This window comes from Erpetoichthys calabaricus, chromosome 10 (genome assembly GCF_900747795.2).
Source record: "Erpetoichthys calabaricus chromosome 10, fErpCal1.3, whole genome shotgun sequence".
NCBI lineage: Eukaryota > Metazoa > Chordata > Cladistia > Polypteriformes > Polypteridae > Erpetoichthys > Erpetoichthys calabaricus.
In genome coordinates, this window is record NC_041403.2 from 144021533 (window position 1) to 144042728 (window position 21196).

A 21196-nucleotide genomic window follows, 5' to 3' on the forward strand; every position below is an offset into this window, starting at 1 on the left:
ACAATCTAGAATTTTAGCCTCAAGATTTCATCGCTCTACTTTCTTTGCTGGCTGCCTGACAATTACCATCACTTCTATGCTTGTGTTATTAAAGGTGACAGTCTTGAAGCACTTAGCTGTATTTAGATAAGGAGGACTGACTTGGAACGAGTTCCTCAACTAGCTTTACCTGGCCTGTGAGAGGTTACTTTGCTATTATAATTCTTGATTAATTGTGCAATTTTGAATTATACCATTGATATGCATTTTGACAAGGAAAATATATTGAAATCTTGGTTTCTCTGTAAAGCAGATTGTGGTGAGGCAGTGTGGGTCTTAGGTGCTAACCATTTTTCTTATTGCCTAAACAGTTTTAAAATATTTAACAGGTTTCATTCACATCCTTAGAGGACATCAATCATTTAAAGGAAATAAAAATATATTAATTTCTTTATAGTCATGTTTTACTCTGCATTACTATTAAGCGGTTTAACTGAATACAGGTTAATCAAATCCAAAGCAAGCAACTGAGGAAGGTTAACACTAGCATGTTTCTGTATGTGACTGTAGTCATGAACACAAAGGAGAATTCCACTGATAGATATTGGATCGTTAATACCCCTATGTCAGTTGAGTGTAAGTGTAGTGAAAATACAGATAACTGTGGGCCTTCATCAATGTTCCCAAATTACTTAGTCATATCAACAGATCAAACAAAAGGGGAAAAAATATGCAGGAGATTAAAACACTTGCCTTTGATACTACAGAGGAAAAACAACATTATTAACTCTGTGTTAGCATTTCAGCTTGTGCGTTTTCTGTTTCAACCAAAAGGTCGTGGTTACACTATTCAATTTGGTTTAAGTATCAATTTTTAACTATTCTTATTTTTACTTTTTATATTATTGGATATATGTTTTAGCAAATTATTTATGGTTCTTTTAAAGTGACTTTTAAGCAGAAAACATTTATTAGACAGTGGTGAAGCAATAACACAGTTTGTGTAAACTGCCATTTTACCAATATTCATATGACTATACATTTTATTTCTAGTGCAGCAAATCAGGCCAGAAGTACTGACGAACAGCATCAGATCAACTGTAAATGTATGGTATTTCTAAAAGTTAGCTTTTTTCAGTTTTATTCTCTCAGTCACGTTCACGCTCCCTAACCACAACCCCCATCTTTCTCTAACTAACAGCGCCAGTATAAATTCCACACCTGATCTGATGCTGTTCATTTTCAAATAATATTGCATTAGTGCGACTATGTTTTCTGATTGGTACTATTCAGGTCATAAAATGATTTCTTCAAAATGTCACATATATTTGTCTGTTTCTTTTTTGCCCAGTGCTGCGTCGACATCGTGGCGCGTGCATCGACATGCACGGGTCCACTGATAAAAGAAGAGCGTTCATGGCTCACCTTGCAGAGGAACTTTATCATCACTTCTTACAAGAAAAGGCAATGGATAAAGAAAAAGAGGATGCAACATCGACAAGCTTCTGTTCCAAGACTGCCACTTCTCCAGCCCCTTCAGTGTAACAGTAACCACAGCACAGAGAGAAGTGTGTACACTGCAACAGGTACACATGTCGTAAACGTAGAAAGAACGGTCCTTGCGTGTGTTTGAACTGTTAACGTTTGAACATGATGATTGCCTATTGCGTGGAACTGACCTCTCTGTACTATTCTTTCCTCTGCATGTCCTGGAGTACAAAAGAAACAACCCCATGCACCCAAAAGTGGACACTCGCAAGATCGGGGAGGGGGAAAAAAAAAAAAAGCGGTACAAGTGCAAGATGTTATACGAATGAATATGAATAATGTTGCATCAGTGCCACAACGTTTTCCGAAATGTACTATATAGGTCATAAAATGAGTTATTCCAAATATCATATATACCCATGTCTCTGTTTTTTTGTTAGTGCGGCTTTGAAATCATGGACCATAAAGCGCATACTAATTCAGCGTGAGCAGGATGACTCAGTAAAACTGAATTTTAAAAAAAATCAAGTGATGGTGTGATAGGAAGAAGGCAGATTCACCAGCGTTTGTGTGTCAGCTTTTATCCCTCCAGATCACAGAATTTCCAGTTCCATTGTCTCAAAACACCACTCACGTCTAGTTATTCCCAGTTTCAGATAAAAAGTAACTGCGTCAGATCTTGTGGCAGGAGGGGGAGTGTTGTATCGTGATCGTGACTGAGAGAATAAAACTGAAAAAAAATTCTACTTTTTACAAGTCCTATAAATATACACCAGCAGTTACAGACACAAATCAAATGTATGTTTTTATTGTATAATATTAACAAAAAGAGCACCTCACTACTCTAAATGGTAAAATTGCCCTAGAGCTGGTTAAAAACTCAAGAACCTCCAGATTATAAGTCGGCAGTTCTAACCACAGCACCACAGAAGCTGTCGCATATTACTTACACCTTTTGTGAAAGTGTTTATTTGATATTTGGCCATCAGCCTTCAAATATTATACAGTTCACTTTTACATTTTGTTATTTATTACTAAAACATGAAAAAAGTTTGTTTTAACGATGTGTTTACACAGATTGTTGTAGACACAAAACACACATCAAATTATTTCCCCTTACAATTCTGGGTAGCTCATTCCCAGATAATCAATCAAGGCAGGAACTGGGAGAACTTCTTGCCTGTTCTGAGGTGGTGGGGGGATGGTATAGCAGGCTGCTTGCTGCTTATCACCACATTTAGAAGACAAAAGACGCTGACGGAGAGGTGCGAAGGGATTTAAGGTGGGCCGGATTTACAAGTTTTTTCGTTGGCTCTGGTAATTCTGGTGTTAAGTTTCCATAGTTAACATTCTGGATAAATAAAGTTTTCACAAATTTTAAATTCTTTCTGCTCTTACACAGCACTCAAGAGAGACAATAAAAGAGACACTTGTATAAAATATTTTAATGTAATCCTGCACTATGAATTTTAGTGACAAAGAAGATATTTTTCCTTGCAGTTTACATGTATAGTGCATAAATTTGAAAATGGATTTAATTAAACATTTAGTTAGCGGTAAAAATATAAACACAATTTTAAGATCATTAAAATTCATGATTCACATAAAATAATACATTAGTATAACATCACATAAATGAAATTATAGAATATTAACATGGTTCAATTATGCTTCTTTGAGATACTTACAAGTTTCTGTACTTCACATAAAACTCTTCAGTCTCATTCAGCAGCTCAATGGGTGACGTCTAAAACAGATACACCTATGAGTTGGTCAGGCTAAATAATTAATAATAAATATTCAAGGGCATGGTCATGATATATTTACACAGTAGAACTGAAGTTGCCATTCTTGGAATTAAAACAATAGGGTTAAACCAAATATTTTGCCCTAAACTTAAGATTATTAGAAATAAGTGATCACTGACTTGCAACCCTCAGCAAAGATGCATTTGAGCAAACTCAAAACACTGTTACTTCTTGAATCTTGGTAAACAAACTATTAAAAAAAGTGTCATGACATGCCAATGTTTAAAGCTGAATTAACACAGTATATTCACATAAAATTTATAAAATTAAAACACAGACTACAGTGATTTAACATTTCGCCTCTGCAAAATACCTCTTTTTTTACAATACGAACAGAAAGGATCTTCTCAATTATGTTAGCTTCATCTTCTGGGGGTTCCTGCAATGAAAATTGCTTTGTAAGTCACTGCAAACCATCATTTGAAATCAGGACTCACATGAATCCCACTGAAGAAGTTTAATGAAATATGCAGGTTCTAATTAAAAAAAAAAAAAAGTATTGCTCATAATAAAATATACACATCTCCGCAAATACTAAATAGCAGTAGAGTTCAAGGCCTAATCAGAAAATGAGAAAACAAACCTAAATATTTCTATTCAGATGGAGCATACAATTGTAAGACAGTAAGACTAAAAAGCCTCCTACATGATTAATCGAACACATTCTACTTACATAATGTTAAAAAAATCGCATCAACTCAATAACATTCGCAGTGTGTGTCCATGACTATCAGCTGTGTAGTATAACATCCCAGTGACAGTCATAATTCTATGATTTACAGCAAGTCACAAGCTGTAGGTGTGGATTCTCATGTGCGCAGTAGTTAACAGCCAATGAGCGCTCACCCAGAAATGGAATGGATATAATACCCACAAATAGTAAAAACCAATTTTCACAGTGCTGTGGAAACTAATGGACACCCATCTGTGGAGCGAAACACTTGAGTTACAAAGACAAACTCAGAAGTACCTCCTTAGCATCACTGTAGGAGGAATGTCAGGACAAATGGCTTGACAAATAGGATTTGAACTGTGGGTGGGTGGAATGTAGTTGTCCAGCAGTCCTGGACACAGGGTGGGGGCTAACTGAAAGTTCAGCTGATATCACAAGGAAGTGCATTGCTTGCAGCAACTTAGAGGTTCTCCTGTGCATGGTAAAGGGGGAGACTGTCTCTTGCTCAGAATATTAAGAAGTGACTTCTGAGCACATCTTTGTAATCCAAACATTACTGGAATGCAGATACAAGGAAAGAAGGAAAGCAAGTGTTCTGTGCCAACAGAGGCGAGGTTCATCAAACTTGGAGCCAGTACATATGTCTGTTATTTCAAAATAAAAAAAGAATGAGCATAGATTGCAACTGAACTCAACATACTTGATACAATGATGTGATAAGCCAAGGCAACACAAACTGGCCTTATATTCACCACTAGATGTCTGAATTAACAATAGCCAAAAACATAAAATAACCCATAATCAGATAAATCGCCACAAAACAATCAGATGATAAAAGGGCGCAGCTTGCTTACTCCATGAACTTCACCTCCCCTCAATCACCCTTCTTCTACAGTAAATATGATGAAATAGCAAATAAGAAATAATAGAAACTGGAGGAGGAGATAAGGAGAAGACTAACATAAATGCATTGTAACCATTCTCAACTAATGTAAGCAGTACAATTTAGCATTATGTAAATTAATTTTAAAAAGTGCTGATGCAGACCACCAAGCAAGGAGACTTTATGCAGGAGATCTGATTACTGTAACGATGGAACCTCTTGCTAACGTCATAGAATTGACACATAAGATTCAGGGAATACAAGAGAAGAGGAGAAGGGCTATGCATCTTAGTTCTGCTGTATGCTTGTGTCTCCCTTGTCTGTTGTATAATGTTTTAAAAGTATTGTTAAATATTTAACTGTTCTTGTTTGTTAAGTTCCTAATACATTGTGTGAGATTTGTATTAACACTTAATAAGACCATAGTTAAGTGATACTTATGATCTTGTCTGTCACTGCTTAGATTAAGGCAAGAATTCCTAGAGGTATGTCTGTGCCAGTGCTTACAGGGTTGTAACCTTTGACGAGACGAATAAACAGTATGCATTAAAGGTATTATTCCAGGTAAGTGGGCCAATAGCTCTAAGTGGAAACAGCATGAAGAAACCAATGTTGTGGCTTACTTATACAAGATCAAAGTCAGACAGACATTTGTTTCTGGGGTAATACACCCATAAGGCTTGTTACATCACTGGTTTCTGAGGCTTAATATAAAAGAGACAGAACCGTGATATAAAATCATGGGGGAATCATGTAATATGCCACAAACTGCTCATCCTCAGAGACAACAAAATTTAGTAACTATACTTGTGTAATTTGACATGCTCCAAGGCTAGAACTCATACTTACTCATTTACTGTAACACCAACTTAAAGACTAATAAATGTCATAAAAGATTACTTATAGTATTGTCATATTTTTCCTTACCTCTGCTTGCCAAGCTAGTGTGGATGTTGAAAGCGCTGGCAACCTTCCTGTACCAAGCACAGCAATTGTCTCACCATCATCATCGACCACTTTGAAGTCCAGGTCCTCATTATATTTCCTGCGTTTCACTTGTCTGCCTGATCGCCTCTTCTTAATGGAATATAAATTAATAAATATGTCAGCACTAAGCTTGAAGCCATAGGATGGCTAAATATACAGACTTAAGAGTGGCTGAAGAACTCTACTGTCACATTTACATAGTAGATTGAAGTTATTACACATTCAACTAAAGCCAATACATTTAACAAAATATACATATTCAGAACACCAAAAAAAAAAAAAACTAATGGTAAAAATGCTGAGAACTGTTGCTTCGGAAGGGAACCTAGAGATCAAATATGTTCTTAATTTAGTTTGCAACTTCCAGGTTTAGCTAGATCAACAATACCTGTCCATCCACAGAGTCATTTGTATCTTCTGTACTGGGGATATTTGTAGTCAGGGAGAGTCCTTCATCAGATTCTAAATTGTCCAGAGAGTTCTCATTTTTCCTTTTTCCTTTCTTCTTTTTCTCCACTGGTGTTGGGCCTTGTTCTTTACTACAAATTTAAAGACATTTCATGCACGCTGTTAACAGAGACCAAAACATTTAAGCATTATGGAAAACTTAATTTTTAAGGTTATGTATTTTAATCAAGCAGTAACACCACCTTAACTCCTTGCACCTCAGTCTCTTACTCATTTGTCCGAAAAATTAAACATAAAAGTTTTTCTAATCATTATGAATGATCATTGTCATTCTACTACTCTAGTCCAGTATGTCTTAAACCAGTGTTTCCCAAACTCGGTCCTGGTGAACCCCTGTGGGTGCAGGTTTTTGTTCCAACCGGATTCCTAATCAGTGACAACACCTGATAGCACTGATCTGATTTAATTAGCTGGTATTTTTTTTTTCTTTTATTCAACATTCAGAAAAGCATAGCAGCATGATTTTTACATTTGTAAGACATTTAGAAATATTTCTGCTTTTGCTATAGATTAAATGCTTAACTCTCTTTTGTTGATTTCATTGTACTTTGCCCTTTCTCTGTGCAGTTTTTCCCCCTTTTGTTGTATCTTAATAATGACAATTTAAAACGAGCAGAGCAGACACGCAGGCAAACAACACTAAATAATCAAAGGCTGCAAGTACTTTAGCAACCGACCCACTAATGAGTAAATAATGGATTAATTAAACAATTAGAAGACCTAGAAAAGTAGAATGAAAATCAAGATGAAAATACCGTTAAAAAGAAAAAAAAATACATTATTCCTATATAACTGCTTGGTACATTTTAATTTTTTTTTTTTTTTTAAGCAAACTTAGTTTTCTAATTTCTATATTGTTCCCTTAACACAGAACTTGGGAAATATTAGTTCACTTACTTAGCCCAGGAGTTCAATTAAAAACAGAAGCTGGTTGGAACAAAATAACTGCAGTCACAGGGGTTCACCAGGACCAAGTTTGGGAAACACTGTCTTAAACTATGGGCTGCAATCCAATCTAATGGGTCACCACATGATTATGTAGTAAAAATGAATAAAGTTTGTCCAACTGTACACTCTTCCACCCTCTGTTTAGCATACTATTTTTGGTAGTAGTGTGCAATCCAAGTAAATGTGTATCCAGTAAACAACACTGTTGATTCAAAGGCTTTTCATTTCTATGCTTCTAAAATATAATAAATATTAACCAAACGTAATAAACCTCACTAACCTTCTTCCATTCTGTGAAATAATCAAACTGAGATGACTGACAAGTAAACACATGGGTAAGAAAGAGGGAGAGAGGAGGGAACGACTGATGAGTTTGTCAGGTGAGGTACAGAATGCCAAAAGGAAAATAAAAGCTGACCGCAAAAGGATCTGACAATTTTCAGGGAGTTTGAGGGATGAGTCGGTAAGGTGCAGTTTTATATAATGCTGTGGTAGTGTTGAAGGCTAAATGCAGTTAGTTGCCAGGGACAACTTGTCAGAACCTTGTCATTTGTTTACCATTATACACTGAATTTAAATCTGTAAATAAGGTTGTATTAAGTTTAATATACTTTCTTGTAGTGCTGGGCGGCATGACCAAAATTCTATATCACGGTATGTTTCAAAATTATACCGGCTTAACGGTATTCAACGGTATTTTTTTCCCATGCATGAGTGGATGTTTACCATATTTTCCACTTCAAGTACTGCAGTAGACTGGCTAAGAATAACCTATCCCACTGTCCTGAGAATTGTACATTGTACAAAAAACATTTTAATGTGCACACAAGTATTAATACAGGTTTGCATGGCCCCATAAAGTGATAGTTTTCAAGGGGGTGGCACTAATGAAGAGAAGGAATCACATTGCATGACAGTTGCAGTCAAAATATAGAACCTTTTTTATTGAACAAATTTTGCAAACAATTTAAACTATAATTTTGACAACATATTTTCAACCATCCAAAGAGGCATTTAGACTTAGTAAAATATCCAGAGGTGCTTGTCAAAAGTTGTATTGCACTGAACATGTCTTAGAAAAGGAATAAAGAGTAAAAAATTTTTGTAAACCAACTACACTTTCTGTTAATGTATAGCAATCTCTGTCCACGGACACGTTAGCTATATTGATTGTAATGGCGTTGGTTATCTCCAGGCGGCACGGTGGCGCAGTGGGTAGCGCTGCTGCCTCGCAGTTGGGAGATCTGGGGACCTGGGCTCGCTTCCCGGGTCCTCCCTGCGTGGAGTTTGCATGTTCTCCCCGTGTCTGCGTGGGTTTCCTCCGAGTGCTCCGGTTTCCTCCCACAGTCCAAAGACATGCAGGTTAGGTGGATTGGCGATTCTAAATTGGCCCTAGTGTGTGCTTGGTGTGTGGGTGTGTTTGTGTGTGTCCTGCGGTGGGTTGGCACCCTGCCCGGGATTGGTTCCTGCCTTGTGCCCTGTGTTGGCTGGGATTGGCTCCAGCAGACCCCCGTGACCCTGTGTTCGGATTCAGCGGGTTGGAAAATGGATGGATGGATGGATGGTTATCTCCATCCACCACTTGTTTTTTTGTCATATCTAGTACCTCTAGCAAACACGTCTACAAGTGACGTCTGACTCAAGTGTCCACTAGCTGTTTCAGTTTTACCTGAGAACGTGGAGGGTGCCAATCTTAGTTCCATACATTCATGGTACTCCAAAGCATGTAAGCGGCTAAGGTGGTGCAGCAAATTGCTCGTGATGCCGCCTCTGGTGACAACTTTAGCTCGACAGCATTTGCAGTAAATAGTTGTTTGGTCCACGTCTGACCTTTTAAAGCCAAAGTATCTCCAGACAACAGACACGGTTCATTTTTTCGGCAAAAGTTCTTCTGTGTCATCATGTTCAACTTTATCATCTGCTACAGCTTCAGTTTCGGAATGTTCTCTGTCCATTTTCACCACGCAATACCTCCACTAACACATGTACTCCATTGCATGCGTGTTTAGCGGTGTAGCAGTAAAAATGGTCCCCCCTTAAACAGTTTCCCACTGCACCACGTTCCGAACATTGTTTAGGCTATTTAAACCGGTATTGCAGTATAAGAAAAATCCATATCATAACAAAAATAATAAACGGTTTTTGGCATGAAACTGCATACCTTCCAGCACTACCTTCTTGTAATTATATTTTAAAGATTTGTGATAAATTTCAATGTACAGTGTGAAGGATGTGTTTGTTGGACCACTGAAACCTGTAAGAACAACAGACAGTGTTAAAAAGGGTGAGAAAGGTTATACAGCACAGGCCTCTGCACTCAAAACATAGTTAGTCAGTAGTATAAACCTTTCTGACTAGATTAACTCTTCATGAAGAATTGAGTGAACATTCTATCACCTGTGTAAATTTCACATACTGTAGAATTTTTTAGTAATAATTTAGTTATGCAACTCATCTTTCATGTTGTGTTTACTGAATAGTTAAATGAAAACTTTTATATGCCGAGCAATTTGTAAACTCATTGGGAAGAATGTTTTTGAATAAGCTCACTCATTAACAATATATTCTTTTGAAAAAATAAGGTAAATAACCTGTTTTGATTAATTATTTTTTGACTACGTTATTACTCATTCGGCATCATGAGTCAGGTGACTACAAAAGGTAACCATTAAGACCATGCTTTCAAAAATCCACATATCTTTGCGCCACACCCGTTATATAGAATTTAATTCTATCAACTTGACTAAAACTTACAAAAAGTATTTACATATATCTGTGGAATCTCTTCTGTTTTGAATGATAATTATTGTTTTATTAAAAATATGTTTTCTGTCTACTTGTCTCTAGTAGTAATATTCATGTGACAAAAATGCTTGGATAAAAACAAAAACATTTTACAGCTTCCATGATTTGTCACGGAGTCGAATCAAATGTTTGTTTTTATTATATACTGTAACAGTAACAATAATAGCAGCTCACTGCTCAAAACGGTAAATGTGAGGATGACCCACAACCTCTTGATTATGAGGCAGCATTCCTTACCTCTACACCAGTCAAGCAGACATGTCTACTTTGTATAGATTGAGAGTTGTGCTTCAGTTTTTACACACTGCCAGTAACATGTACATTGAACAATTACTATTTCTTCAGTTATATTCTTGAATAAAAGCTCACTTGTTTTGCTATACCTTTTGTAAAAGTGTTTATTTAATATTTGGACTAACGTCTTCACACATTAATTTTCTGTTTTAGTTATGTGTTCAACATTTCTTGCCTATCATTTCCTGTCATCCTACATTTACACAGATCATTTTATTCCCAACAACGATATATTATTTACCCTATACAATTCCAGACACCTTACTCCCAACTCTTGAGAATTTTGCATGTGACTTGACTTCAGCTGCCTCGGTGGGGGATGGGACAGCAGGCTACTTGCTGATTGTGCTGATTGACACATTAACAAAACAAAGACACTGCTGACGAGGTATGAGGGAATTTAAGGTGGTCCAGCATTACGAATATTTTCGTAGGCTTCAGGGATACTAGTGTTAATTGACTAGCTGTCCCTGCCCTTCCACAACATTATACGCTGGCATGCTACAACTCTTTGTCCTCTTTATGACTAGGCTAATCATAGCGGCATCCGCACCACATTCACTGGATGAAAGTTCCACCAATTATTGGGTAAACTTCTCATCTGTGTGGGAGTATTCTACTGAACAGTTAGATACAGTGGCTGTTCATTGAATTTTTTGTTGAAAAACAGATTGTGTTCCAAAACAGCAATAACTGAACTGCAATTGCCCCAAAACAAACAAAGCAACTATTATTTTGATTACGAACAATAAGATAAATTGAAATTTCAAAATTAAAAGCATTTATGCACACATGCAGTATGATGCATGAGGTATACAACATACATTAAATATGAGCACTGCCTGAAAAAAAAACATGTTTCTGATTAAAACATTCAGCATAAATGTCTGTACAAAATGCATTTATTGTAGTCAATTTCAAGTGCAAAATGCCAAGTGATGGTAAAGTGCATTAAGTAAAAACAGATACATAAATGCCACTGCACTGTAACTGTTATGGTTTTCAAAAATGTGTAGATACACATTGCTTATTTTGGCTATAAACTGTGTAATATACCCATAACAGAAAGTGTAACCAAACAAAAAGCACTACGTAAAGAAAATAAAAGTAAGCGCAATAGGAAAAAATTAATGAAAGTTTACAGAATTATCATTTTGTCCTGAAAAAGTTTTGAAATGCCTTACTTGGAGTAAGAAAGTATATTAACCAATTTTGAGAAAGGAATATAACATGCAGGTCTTTATGTTTCCAAAACATTAAAATGAGCAGAAAATTAACATTACTCACATAAAAAAGCAAACGTTTTACTATTTGTAAAATAATGTGAGGGCAAAGGTTTTCAATTGCTAACAGCATATTAATTTGGAAATTAGTAAGTTGCCAAATACCAAAAAAAAAAAATTCTGGGATCTGTAAAGATATAAGAAATGTTTGAAAGTCCTATGGCTTGAGGAAAGGGAGACTCAGTGTGTGGCTTTGATGTGGCAGATAATACATTTGCTTCAGCTACCTTGGGTAAAGGATAACCCAGAGGGAAAGAAGTGGACAAAAAAATGTTCCCTAAAAAATTTACTGAATAGAAGAAAGGTTAATACATATTATTTTTAATTACCTTAGACAGTCATTGCATAGTACGTAGTTTTTAAAACTATTGGTAGCAGCCCAAAATTCCCTTCCGGAATCAATATTCAAATTCAATTGGAAAGGGTCACAAAAGGTTTGCAAAGTGTCCTGCGATGGGCTACCACAGGCAGTTTAAGCAAACAACATTTCTCTGCTATAACTGTTGGTGGCGATTACCCAAGTGAGATCTCCCACAATGCCCCACCCATCCTTCCTTGACCACCACCATTCTGACGAACATCATTGACTGAGTCTCTAAGATACAAAAGAGCAAGATTGGGTAATGAGTAAAAAAAAAATTTAAAAACACTGAAAAACTGCCGGACCAACAAGAAACAAAAAATATAAAATGCACAAACAAAAGCTTAACTTTCCAAAACAAAATATCAAATAGCTTTGAAAATGTAAGCACCTTTGCACATTTTTTTTTTGTGACATAAAAATAAATCTGTAAAGTGATTAATAAAAAACATCATGATTTCTAAACAGATTTCTATATAGTTTACATATTTTATATGAGATATATAAAGTCATCTGACATGTAGTAAATATATATACTGTCAAACATGTACGCATGGGAGGCAGCTAAAGGGCTTGGGTAAGGGCAATTCCGAATCAGACCAGGATGTGACAGAGTGCACTGACTCTTTTTCTCCCTTTCCTGCAAACCATTCACGGGAGATTCCATCTGGTCCTCTTGACATCACTTCCGGGTCCGAGCCTATGGAAGACCTTGCCGGCTCCGGCCCCTGTGATGTCACGTCCGGGCTCGAGCCTGGTTGAAGACCCTCAAAAGCCCGACCCCTTTGACCTCACTTCATGTCTTCCCCTTTAAAAGCCTCCACCTTTTCCCTATTCCCTCAGTTCTGTTTTGGACTTAGTTTTGTGCACATCAGTGCTGTATTCATTTTTCGACTTTGCAGCCAGGATACCAATTATACAGGTGGCTGCTCCAAACCTTGCTATGGCTCTGTGTGGAGTTTGTGACAATACGTAAAACAATATTTTTCCATTTAATTTTCTTTGTCTAGATTTTAACTTCTAGCTAGTAAATACTGTTGCAATATCTTATGTTATCTAAGTTAACTATTTCTTTCAATACAAGGGACTCCTAAAATCAGTGGCACAGGAACCTTACAGCCCAGAGGTTGTTCATCTCACTTACAATATATAAAATCAAACTGTTTTCACAATTATACAAAATGTCTGCAGTTTTAAAATCAATAAATCATGTTTGATCGAATTTATTTTACACTTGGAAGTTAAAAATATTCTAAAAACATACAAAATAAATTTAACAGTATGGTTTTCCCATTTATGACAATTAACATATTGTTTTTCTCTAAATTCTTTAAAGTATAGATTGCCTGTTAGCAACGTATTTTAAAGGAATGGAAGTTTAAAAGGAAAAGTGAATGTAGACTCTTTAAAATCATATTTTAAATAAAAAAGCTACAATTCCATAGATTTTATTTTAGTAAATAAATGGTGATCTCATATTACTGATGTATTAAAAATTGATATATAAAAGCAACTATCACAATGAATCTATAGTAAAGCAATCAATTTTGACACTGAAAAAATGTTACCTTGAATTTAACATTTTGCATTTTATTACATATTGCATAATAAAAGCAATGCACTATTTAAAGTAGCAAATAGTGCTGAATGACTTGAATACCATCAAAATATTAGCTGCTTTACAATCTAATGCAAGGATGACATTTTTATTACATTTTTAATTGGTATATAATATAGAACAATTATCATAAAAGCTGTGACTTGTGGCTCAGGAGTAATCCACAGACAGAACATTACTTAGTGATATCCAGCATTTAGCTTATAAATTTACAAATCTAATAATTACCAAAATCAGTAAATATAATAAAATATAAATGTTACGCAAAATATCTAACTATTGCACATTCAAACAAAACATTTACTTACAGATAACCAGCATATATGTTTTGAATTTTTTCACAAAGGATGCCACTACAGGATATAGTGCAGGGTAGAGTGGAACTTTATTCAGTACAACTCTGTTTGGTGCTTTCACTCATTATTTGATAGATGAATTCTTTTGCCAATATGAGGATTTTCCGATGAGATATCAGGTAGTTAATCATGTAATTAAGGAGGTAATATTCGGCATTTTGCAATATCAGTAATTTAATTTTTTACATATTAATGGTCCACATTGGTGACTTTGGACATATGGACAACCTCCTGCCGAAGGTAATGCTGAGTTACTGTCCTCAATAATTAACCAGTTTGGAGATGAAATGTGTGCAGAATGTACACTTTATATGGAAGATTATTTTTTCTTCATTAAAAAAATTATTAATGGATGGCCACAGTGGTCTGTTTGGATGGGCACAGCCCTTTGAGGCCCTCCGACTTCTGAATAAAACAGCACAGCAGTGGGGCACAAACAAAAAGAAAAAAACCTTTTGAAGGTGTATATATGTAAGTTTTACTAATTTAAAAAAAAAAAAGGTAACTATTCAAAATGATGAAAAAGTCAATTGTGGATGTGAAGTGCAAAAGCAGATCTGCAAAACACTATAGGTCAGAACAGCGCGTCTGAAGTAACTCGATGCCAAAATCAGTGCAGGTAAAATTAACGACCATTCTTTTAAAATCGAATGTCAGCTTTTGCCTTTGAATAATAAATAATACTTTTGAATAATTCTGCCTTTGTAATAAATTTGAATTACACTTGAATAGCAACTTTCAATCTGATAGCTCTATTGGTCAGACACTCTGCATAATGTATATCCTAAGTCACAGCTTTTACCGTGTTTCATTGTTTCATATCGATTTCCAATTTTGATTTGAAATAAATTCTTCAGCCCTATTAGCAAACAATAGTGGGTGGTAAAAAAACAAATTTACATATTCAGACTTTTCAAAAAAAAAAAAAAGTAATATATCAAAGGACAGTCAAATTCCTAAATAATCACTTTCTGCAGACATAACCATAACATGCTGCTTACCTGTTCTTTCGACTTTTGTGTTTCTGGTTCAAACCAGTCATTGACTTTTCCTTGGATAGCTTGGCCTCCCGAGGCTTTCTTGGTTTCTTCGGATCTTTTTGTTGTTTGAGTTCCTTGGACTTTTTTGGCTCCTTGGGCCTTCTGGGTTCTTTGCTTTCCTTAGGTTCTCTCTTCTTCTTTGGTTTAATTTCTTTTATGGTTGCTCCATTTGCTGCACTACCAGGTTCATTCCTTTCTTTTTTCTTACGCTTTTTTTTTACTCGACAGCCTCCGCCATCATCCTCAACACCATTTGCAGGTTTTGTTAAGTTTAAGTTTACACTTTCCATTTGCTCACCTGTGCAATCGTGCCTTGTTGAAGATGTGAAATAACTGGAAAGTTCAGTGGCCCTTACTTGATCATGCAGATCTGACTGCTTTCTTGTAAATAGTGACTGTGCATTTTGGTCAATGACAGCTGAGGCAACTGTTGATGGAGTGTGCTTTAATACAGTCGAGGCAGACATCTAAAACATAATAAAGAAAAAGACAATGGTTATGATCATTATTCCAATAAAATAATATACATTAGACATATAAATTAATATCAAGTGTGAATGTAATAAGTCTCTGACATTATGTTCATTAACTACAAATCAATTGACTTTCAATACAAATTTGTAATCTTATCTCCTTGGGGCCGGTATCAGAATTTTGAATTTTTCAGATCCCAGAAATGTAAGAACACAGCAGTTTATATAGGTGGGATCATAGGTTCACCTCCATTAGGGATGTAACAAGAACCGATATTTGGTACCAAGTCTAACGTGTTAAAGTTGGTACTGTACTCATTCATGACCGCAAGCAGACAAAGTACTACAGAAGGTACAATAATATGCGAGAGTAAGAAGTAAAAACTCCATATAAAAATGGCCCTCACCATTGTCACCAGTGGCAGTGGTGATAACATTGCACTGCCCTGGGTGTGTGCATTTTGGCCGGTTTTAAAAATAATAAGCACAATTCCTGCAGCTACACACTGAAATTTTGCTGCCTTTAAAGACAAAGCATTTTGTTGTTTTTCTTTTTAACAGGCTTTGATGCGGTGCTGTATCATCACCACCGTGATTAATTTTTGTATGTAGTTTTTATTCATGTTTTGGTTACGTATTACTGTGCCTTCTGGAGCAACTCACTAACTTGCAGTCACTACTGAAACTGTAAAAAGCTAGTACCATTATGTTTTTGTAAGTCTGGTATAGACTAGTACCAAAAGTATCAGTTCTTCTGGTATCCCTACTCAGTAGCGAGTTTTTAACCAGTTAGTGATGCAAATATACATATTACAATAGCAAATGTTAATAAACTAAAAGAGTACTTGGCATTATTTTCTAATTTATTAATTGGACAATACAAGTATAATAATGTTTGAATTTTACTTTTAGTATTGATTTTATGCAATATTTATAGTTACTGGAAAGAAAATGTCATAGAATATACTGTATTTAGTTGTGTAGACATGTTAAGATAAATCAAGCAGTCCATCATAAAAACCCTATGCTGAAAATTCCACAAAGTTTATAGCATCCTCCCACTTGTTACATTGGGGGAATCCAATCCATCACAGAATCCTATCTACCACAAAGTAAACTGAAACCCTATATTGTATTTTGATATTCATGAATGTCAATACTAGTTTACTTAATTATGTCTAACTACTTTACAGATATACCATTATTCAAAAGCCACTGTTACTATTATAGTTTATTTAATTTATATTTTATTATTTACTAGTCATTTAGCCCGTTACAATAACGGGCGCTAGAACAGTAGTGCATAAACATTAGTAGGAACAGTCTATATTAAATGGCAAGGGACTTTGACCTCATTCTTTTTGTTGGTCGTATTTTTCTTTCTTTCAGCCTTTCTTTTGTTGATGTTTACTTGCTGAGCTGACCGTTCTTCGTGGGCTGCCGCCGTGTATTGTGTGTCTTTAATTTTCTATGACAGTAATACTGTCTTGTACGGCTCTATTCAATAAGGGCGGGTAGATAATTTAGTTCAAATGGCTCTGGAATATGTGAAAAGCAACAGGTGCAAATCTTTATTTACGCGCGCCTTTATTCGCTGCGCCCAATTGAGGTCGTCCTTTTGAGGCTCGCCTTTTTGTGCGCGCCCTTATTGAAGGATACCGTCTTGTACGTCCGCTGGCTTGTATGTCCGTAATATACGTCCGTAATATACCTTTAATTTTCTCTGGCGGTAATACAGCCGTGCGTGTCGGTAATATGTCTTTAATCTCCTCTGACAGTAATACTGGCTTATATGTGGCTGTAATATGCGTCACTGTATTGTGTACCTTTAATTTCCTCTCGCAGTAATACTGGTTTGTATTTCCGTAAAACGCCTCTAACTTTCTCTGACAGTAATATCGCGCATAGCACCGTGCCCCGCGCATGCGCACTTCACCAGAAGACACCCACACACGGACACCTGGACGCACATAGGGATTTTATATATATAGATTGGTGCAGAAAGAATTGTCTACAACTTAACATCAACAAACCAAGGAACTGGATATTGACTTTTGCCACACCAAAGAACCTCCATGTCCAGCAGAACAATGACAGGTCAAGCTGGACTCATAACACAAAGAAAATACATATATATATACAGTATATATATACACAGTGATCCCTCGCTATATCACGCTTCGACTTTCGCGGCTTCACTCTATCGCGATTTTTTCTCATACGTCTTTCTTACGTCACTACGCATGCGCTTTCTGAGAACTTTTATCTAAGCCCCACGATGGCTCCTAAACGTGCTGCTTTTTCTAAGGCTTCTGACAATAAAACTAAGTGCCGGAGGAAGATGCTTACTATCCAGGAGAAGGTGAAACTCTTGGATATGATCAAAGATGGCAATACCCTACAAAAGTCTCCTCATGCATATGAAAAGACAGCGCCAGCAACTGCCTATCAAGATGTTCTTCAGCCGCGCACCCAGACACCCACTGCCTACTCCTAGTACTCCTTCAGCGGAAGAAGCCAACGACACACCTGCTGAAGATACTGCACCACCTGAAGACTCTCCTACTGAGGTCGTGCCTTCATAGGTTATTGGTTGTGTGTGTGTAATTAAATGTACAGTACAATAATCTACAATATAAAAGCGGTCGGGATTGTCCTTCCGTCCCGTGAGTGCAAAGCGTAGCGGAATTCTGCTTATCACAGACTTACTACTTGCGGCTTGCGGTACGAAGTGACGCGATGTGAGTAGAGTTCTGGTGCTCCCATCATTCCCTTGCTTTTGTGCGCGATGCGCTGGAAAAATAGACGAAATTTTGTCTCTGGAAATAACTAATGTTGATGGAGTACAAATGCCTCACCGCGTAGTAAATATCAGGGGAGATGTTGCTTGCTTATTCTCATCTATAGCTTATTTAGTGCATGAAACTCCGTCTTTAGCGGTACAGATTCGGGCTAACATTGTACGACTTTGGACAGGCACTCGAGGGGATAAAAAAAACTTAGGTTTTCGGGAGATGTTATGAATGGGCACTTTGATGTTCTCATTCCCTCACACTTACATGCCTGATGTACACATGGAGCGCGCACAAATTGAGGATAAAAGGCGGGTGAGCCTAGTAATATATTTGTAACGTCTAATGTCTTATTTTCTCATATATTGTGTAATATATTGGGTAATACAAGTGTAATGGTGACTAAAGGGTATTATTTCATGTCTAGAGGGCTCTAAAAATGTTAAAAAACATATTTAGATGGTCATAAACAGGTTTTCTATACTCTGCGAAAATATTCGATTTATAAATATATAGAATCCTACTTCGCGAAAATTCATTTATCATGGTAGAGTCTGGAACGGATTAACCGTGTTAAATGAGGGTTCACTGTATATGTATATATATTATATATATATAAAGGAAAAAAACGAGCAGGCTTTTTTTTTTGTAGGAGGCCATGCTTCTTTAATGTAGGTAGTGGCATTCTTCATATCTTCTACAACTCTGTGATGGCCGGCATTATTTTCTACGCTGTTGTGCGCTTTGATGGTAATATTACTTCAAGATAGGCCCACCAAATCAATAAGTCAATTAAAAGGGCAGGCTTAGTTATGGGACAAACTCTGGACCCCCTGAATGTAGTAACAACAGGAGAGAACTAAAATAAAACTAAGTGCCATTATGAACAAACTGCACATCGTCTCTGACACACTTGAGAACTTCCAGCCAACGAATTATTCAGCAGAAGAATCTCTGCTGCTGCTCTTTTGTACCAACAGCAATATACCTGTAGTATACCTCACTGTGAATGTAACTGCCAAATAAGAGGTTTACTTTCTTTTTAGTCATTCTGGTATGTGTTCAGACCATAGTGTTTTTTTTATATTATATATTATAAAAATATATATAAATATATATAAATATATATATATATATATAAATATATATATATATATATATATATATATATATATATATATATATATATATAAATATATATACACACACACACCCACACACACACATATATATACAGTTAGGTCCATAAATGTTTGGACAGAGACACCGTTTTTCTAATTTTGGTTCTGTACATTATTACCACAATGAATTTTAAATGAAACAAAGATGCAGCTGAAGTGCAGACTTTCAGCTTTAATTCAGTGGGGTGAACAAAATGACTGCATAAAAATGTGAGACAACTAAAGCATTTTTAACACAATCCCTTCATTTCAGGGGCTCAAAAGTAATTGGACAAATTAAATAACTGGAATTAAAATGTTCATTTCTAATACTTGGTTGAAAACCCTTTGCTGGCAATGACAGCCTGAAGTCTTGAACTCATGGACATCACCAGATGCTGGGTTTCCTCCTTTTTAATGCTCTGCATACTACAACGGCTTTCAGTTGCTGTTTGTTTATGGGCCCAATCAATTTGACTGCATTTAGTTGGATCTGAGCAGACAGTATGTCTCTCAACACCTCAGAATTCATTCGGCTGCTTCTATCCTGTGTCACATCATCAATAAACACTAGTGTACCAGTGCCACTGGCAGCCATGCACGCCCAAGCCATCACACTGCCTCCACCGTGTTTTATAGATGATGTGCTATGCTTTGGATAATGAGCTGTTCCACGCCTTCTCCATACTTTTTTCTTGCCGTCATTCTGGTAGAGGTTGATCTTGGTTTCATCTGTCCAAAGAATGTTTTTCCAGAACTGTGCTGGCTTTTTTAGATGTTCTTTAGCAAAGTCCAATCTAGCCTTTCTATTCTTGAGGCTTATGAGTGGCTTGCACCTTGCAGTGCACCCTCTGTATTTACTTTCATGCAGTCTTTTCTTTATGCTAGACTTGGATATCGATACGCCTACCCCCTGGAGAGTGTTATTCACTTGGGTGGTTGTTGTGAAGGGGTTTCTCTTCACCATAGAAATGATTCTGCGATCATCCACCACTGTTGTCTTCCGTGGACGTCCAGGTCTTTTGCGTTGCTGAGTTCACCAGTGCTTGCTTTCTTTCTCAGGATGCACCAAACTGTAGATTTTGCCACTCGTAATATTGTAGCAATTTCTCGGATGGGTTTTTTTCTGTTTTCGCAGCTTAAGGATGGCTTCTTTCACCTGCATGGAGAGCTCCTTTGACCGCATGTTGTCTGTTCACAGCAAAATCTTCCACATGCAAGCACCACACCTCAAATCAACTCCAGGCCTTTTATCTGCTTAATTGACAATGACATAATGACGGACTTGCCAACACTTGCCCATGAAATAGCCTTCGAGTCAATTGTCCAATTACTTTTGAGCTCCTGAAATGAAGGGATTGTGATAAAAAAATGCTTTAGTTGCCTCACACTTTTATGCAATCGTTTTGATCACACCACTGAATTAAAGCTGCATCCGAGTTGTTTCATTTAAAATTCATTGTGGTAATGTACAGAACCAAAATTAGAAAAAAGTTGTCTCTGTCCAAATATTTATGGACCTAACTGTATATATACAGAGCATCCAGAAAGTATTCACAGTGCATCACTTTTTCCACATTTTGTTATGTTACAGCCTTATTCCAAAATGGATTAAATTCATTTTTTTCCTCAGAATTCTGCACACAACACCCCATAATGACAACGTGAAAAAAGTTTTGAGGTTTTTGCAAATTTATTAAAAATAAAAAAACTGAGAAATCACATGTACTTAAGTATTCACAGCCTTTGCTCAATACTTAAAGTCTTGTTGAATATGATG

The 21196-nt window shown here is 36.4% G+C and overlaps 1 protein-coding gene across 2 annotated transcripts in view; it reads right to left on the bottom strand.

Annotated features, from left to right (window-relative positions):
• chd6 (chromodomain helicase DNA binding protein 6) overlaps positions 1–21196 on the bottom strand; it is a 254759-nt gene that overhangs the window by 139603 nt on the left and 93960 nt on the right. The window contains exons 4-8 of one of the 2 annotated variants that reach the window (XM_028812022.2): positions 14953–15458; positions 6207–6357; positions 5759–5905; positions 3589–3654; positions 3156–3214 (exon numbers count right to left, since the gene is read on the bottom strand). In XM_028812022.2, coding sequence (XP_028667855.1) covers positions 3156–3214; positions 3589–3654; positions 5759–5905; positions 6207–6357; positions 14953–15458 — 929 coding nt within the window. Of the gene's footprint in view, positions 1–3155; positions 3215–3588; positions 3655–5758; positions 5909–6206; positions 6358–14952; positions 15459–21196 lie in introns of both variants that reach the window. The other variant, XM_028812021.2, reaches the window with a different exon arrangement.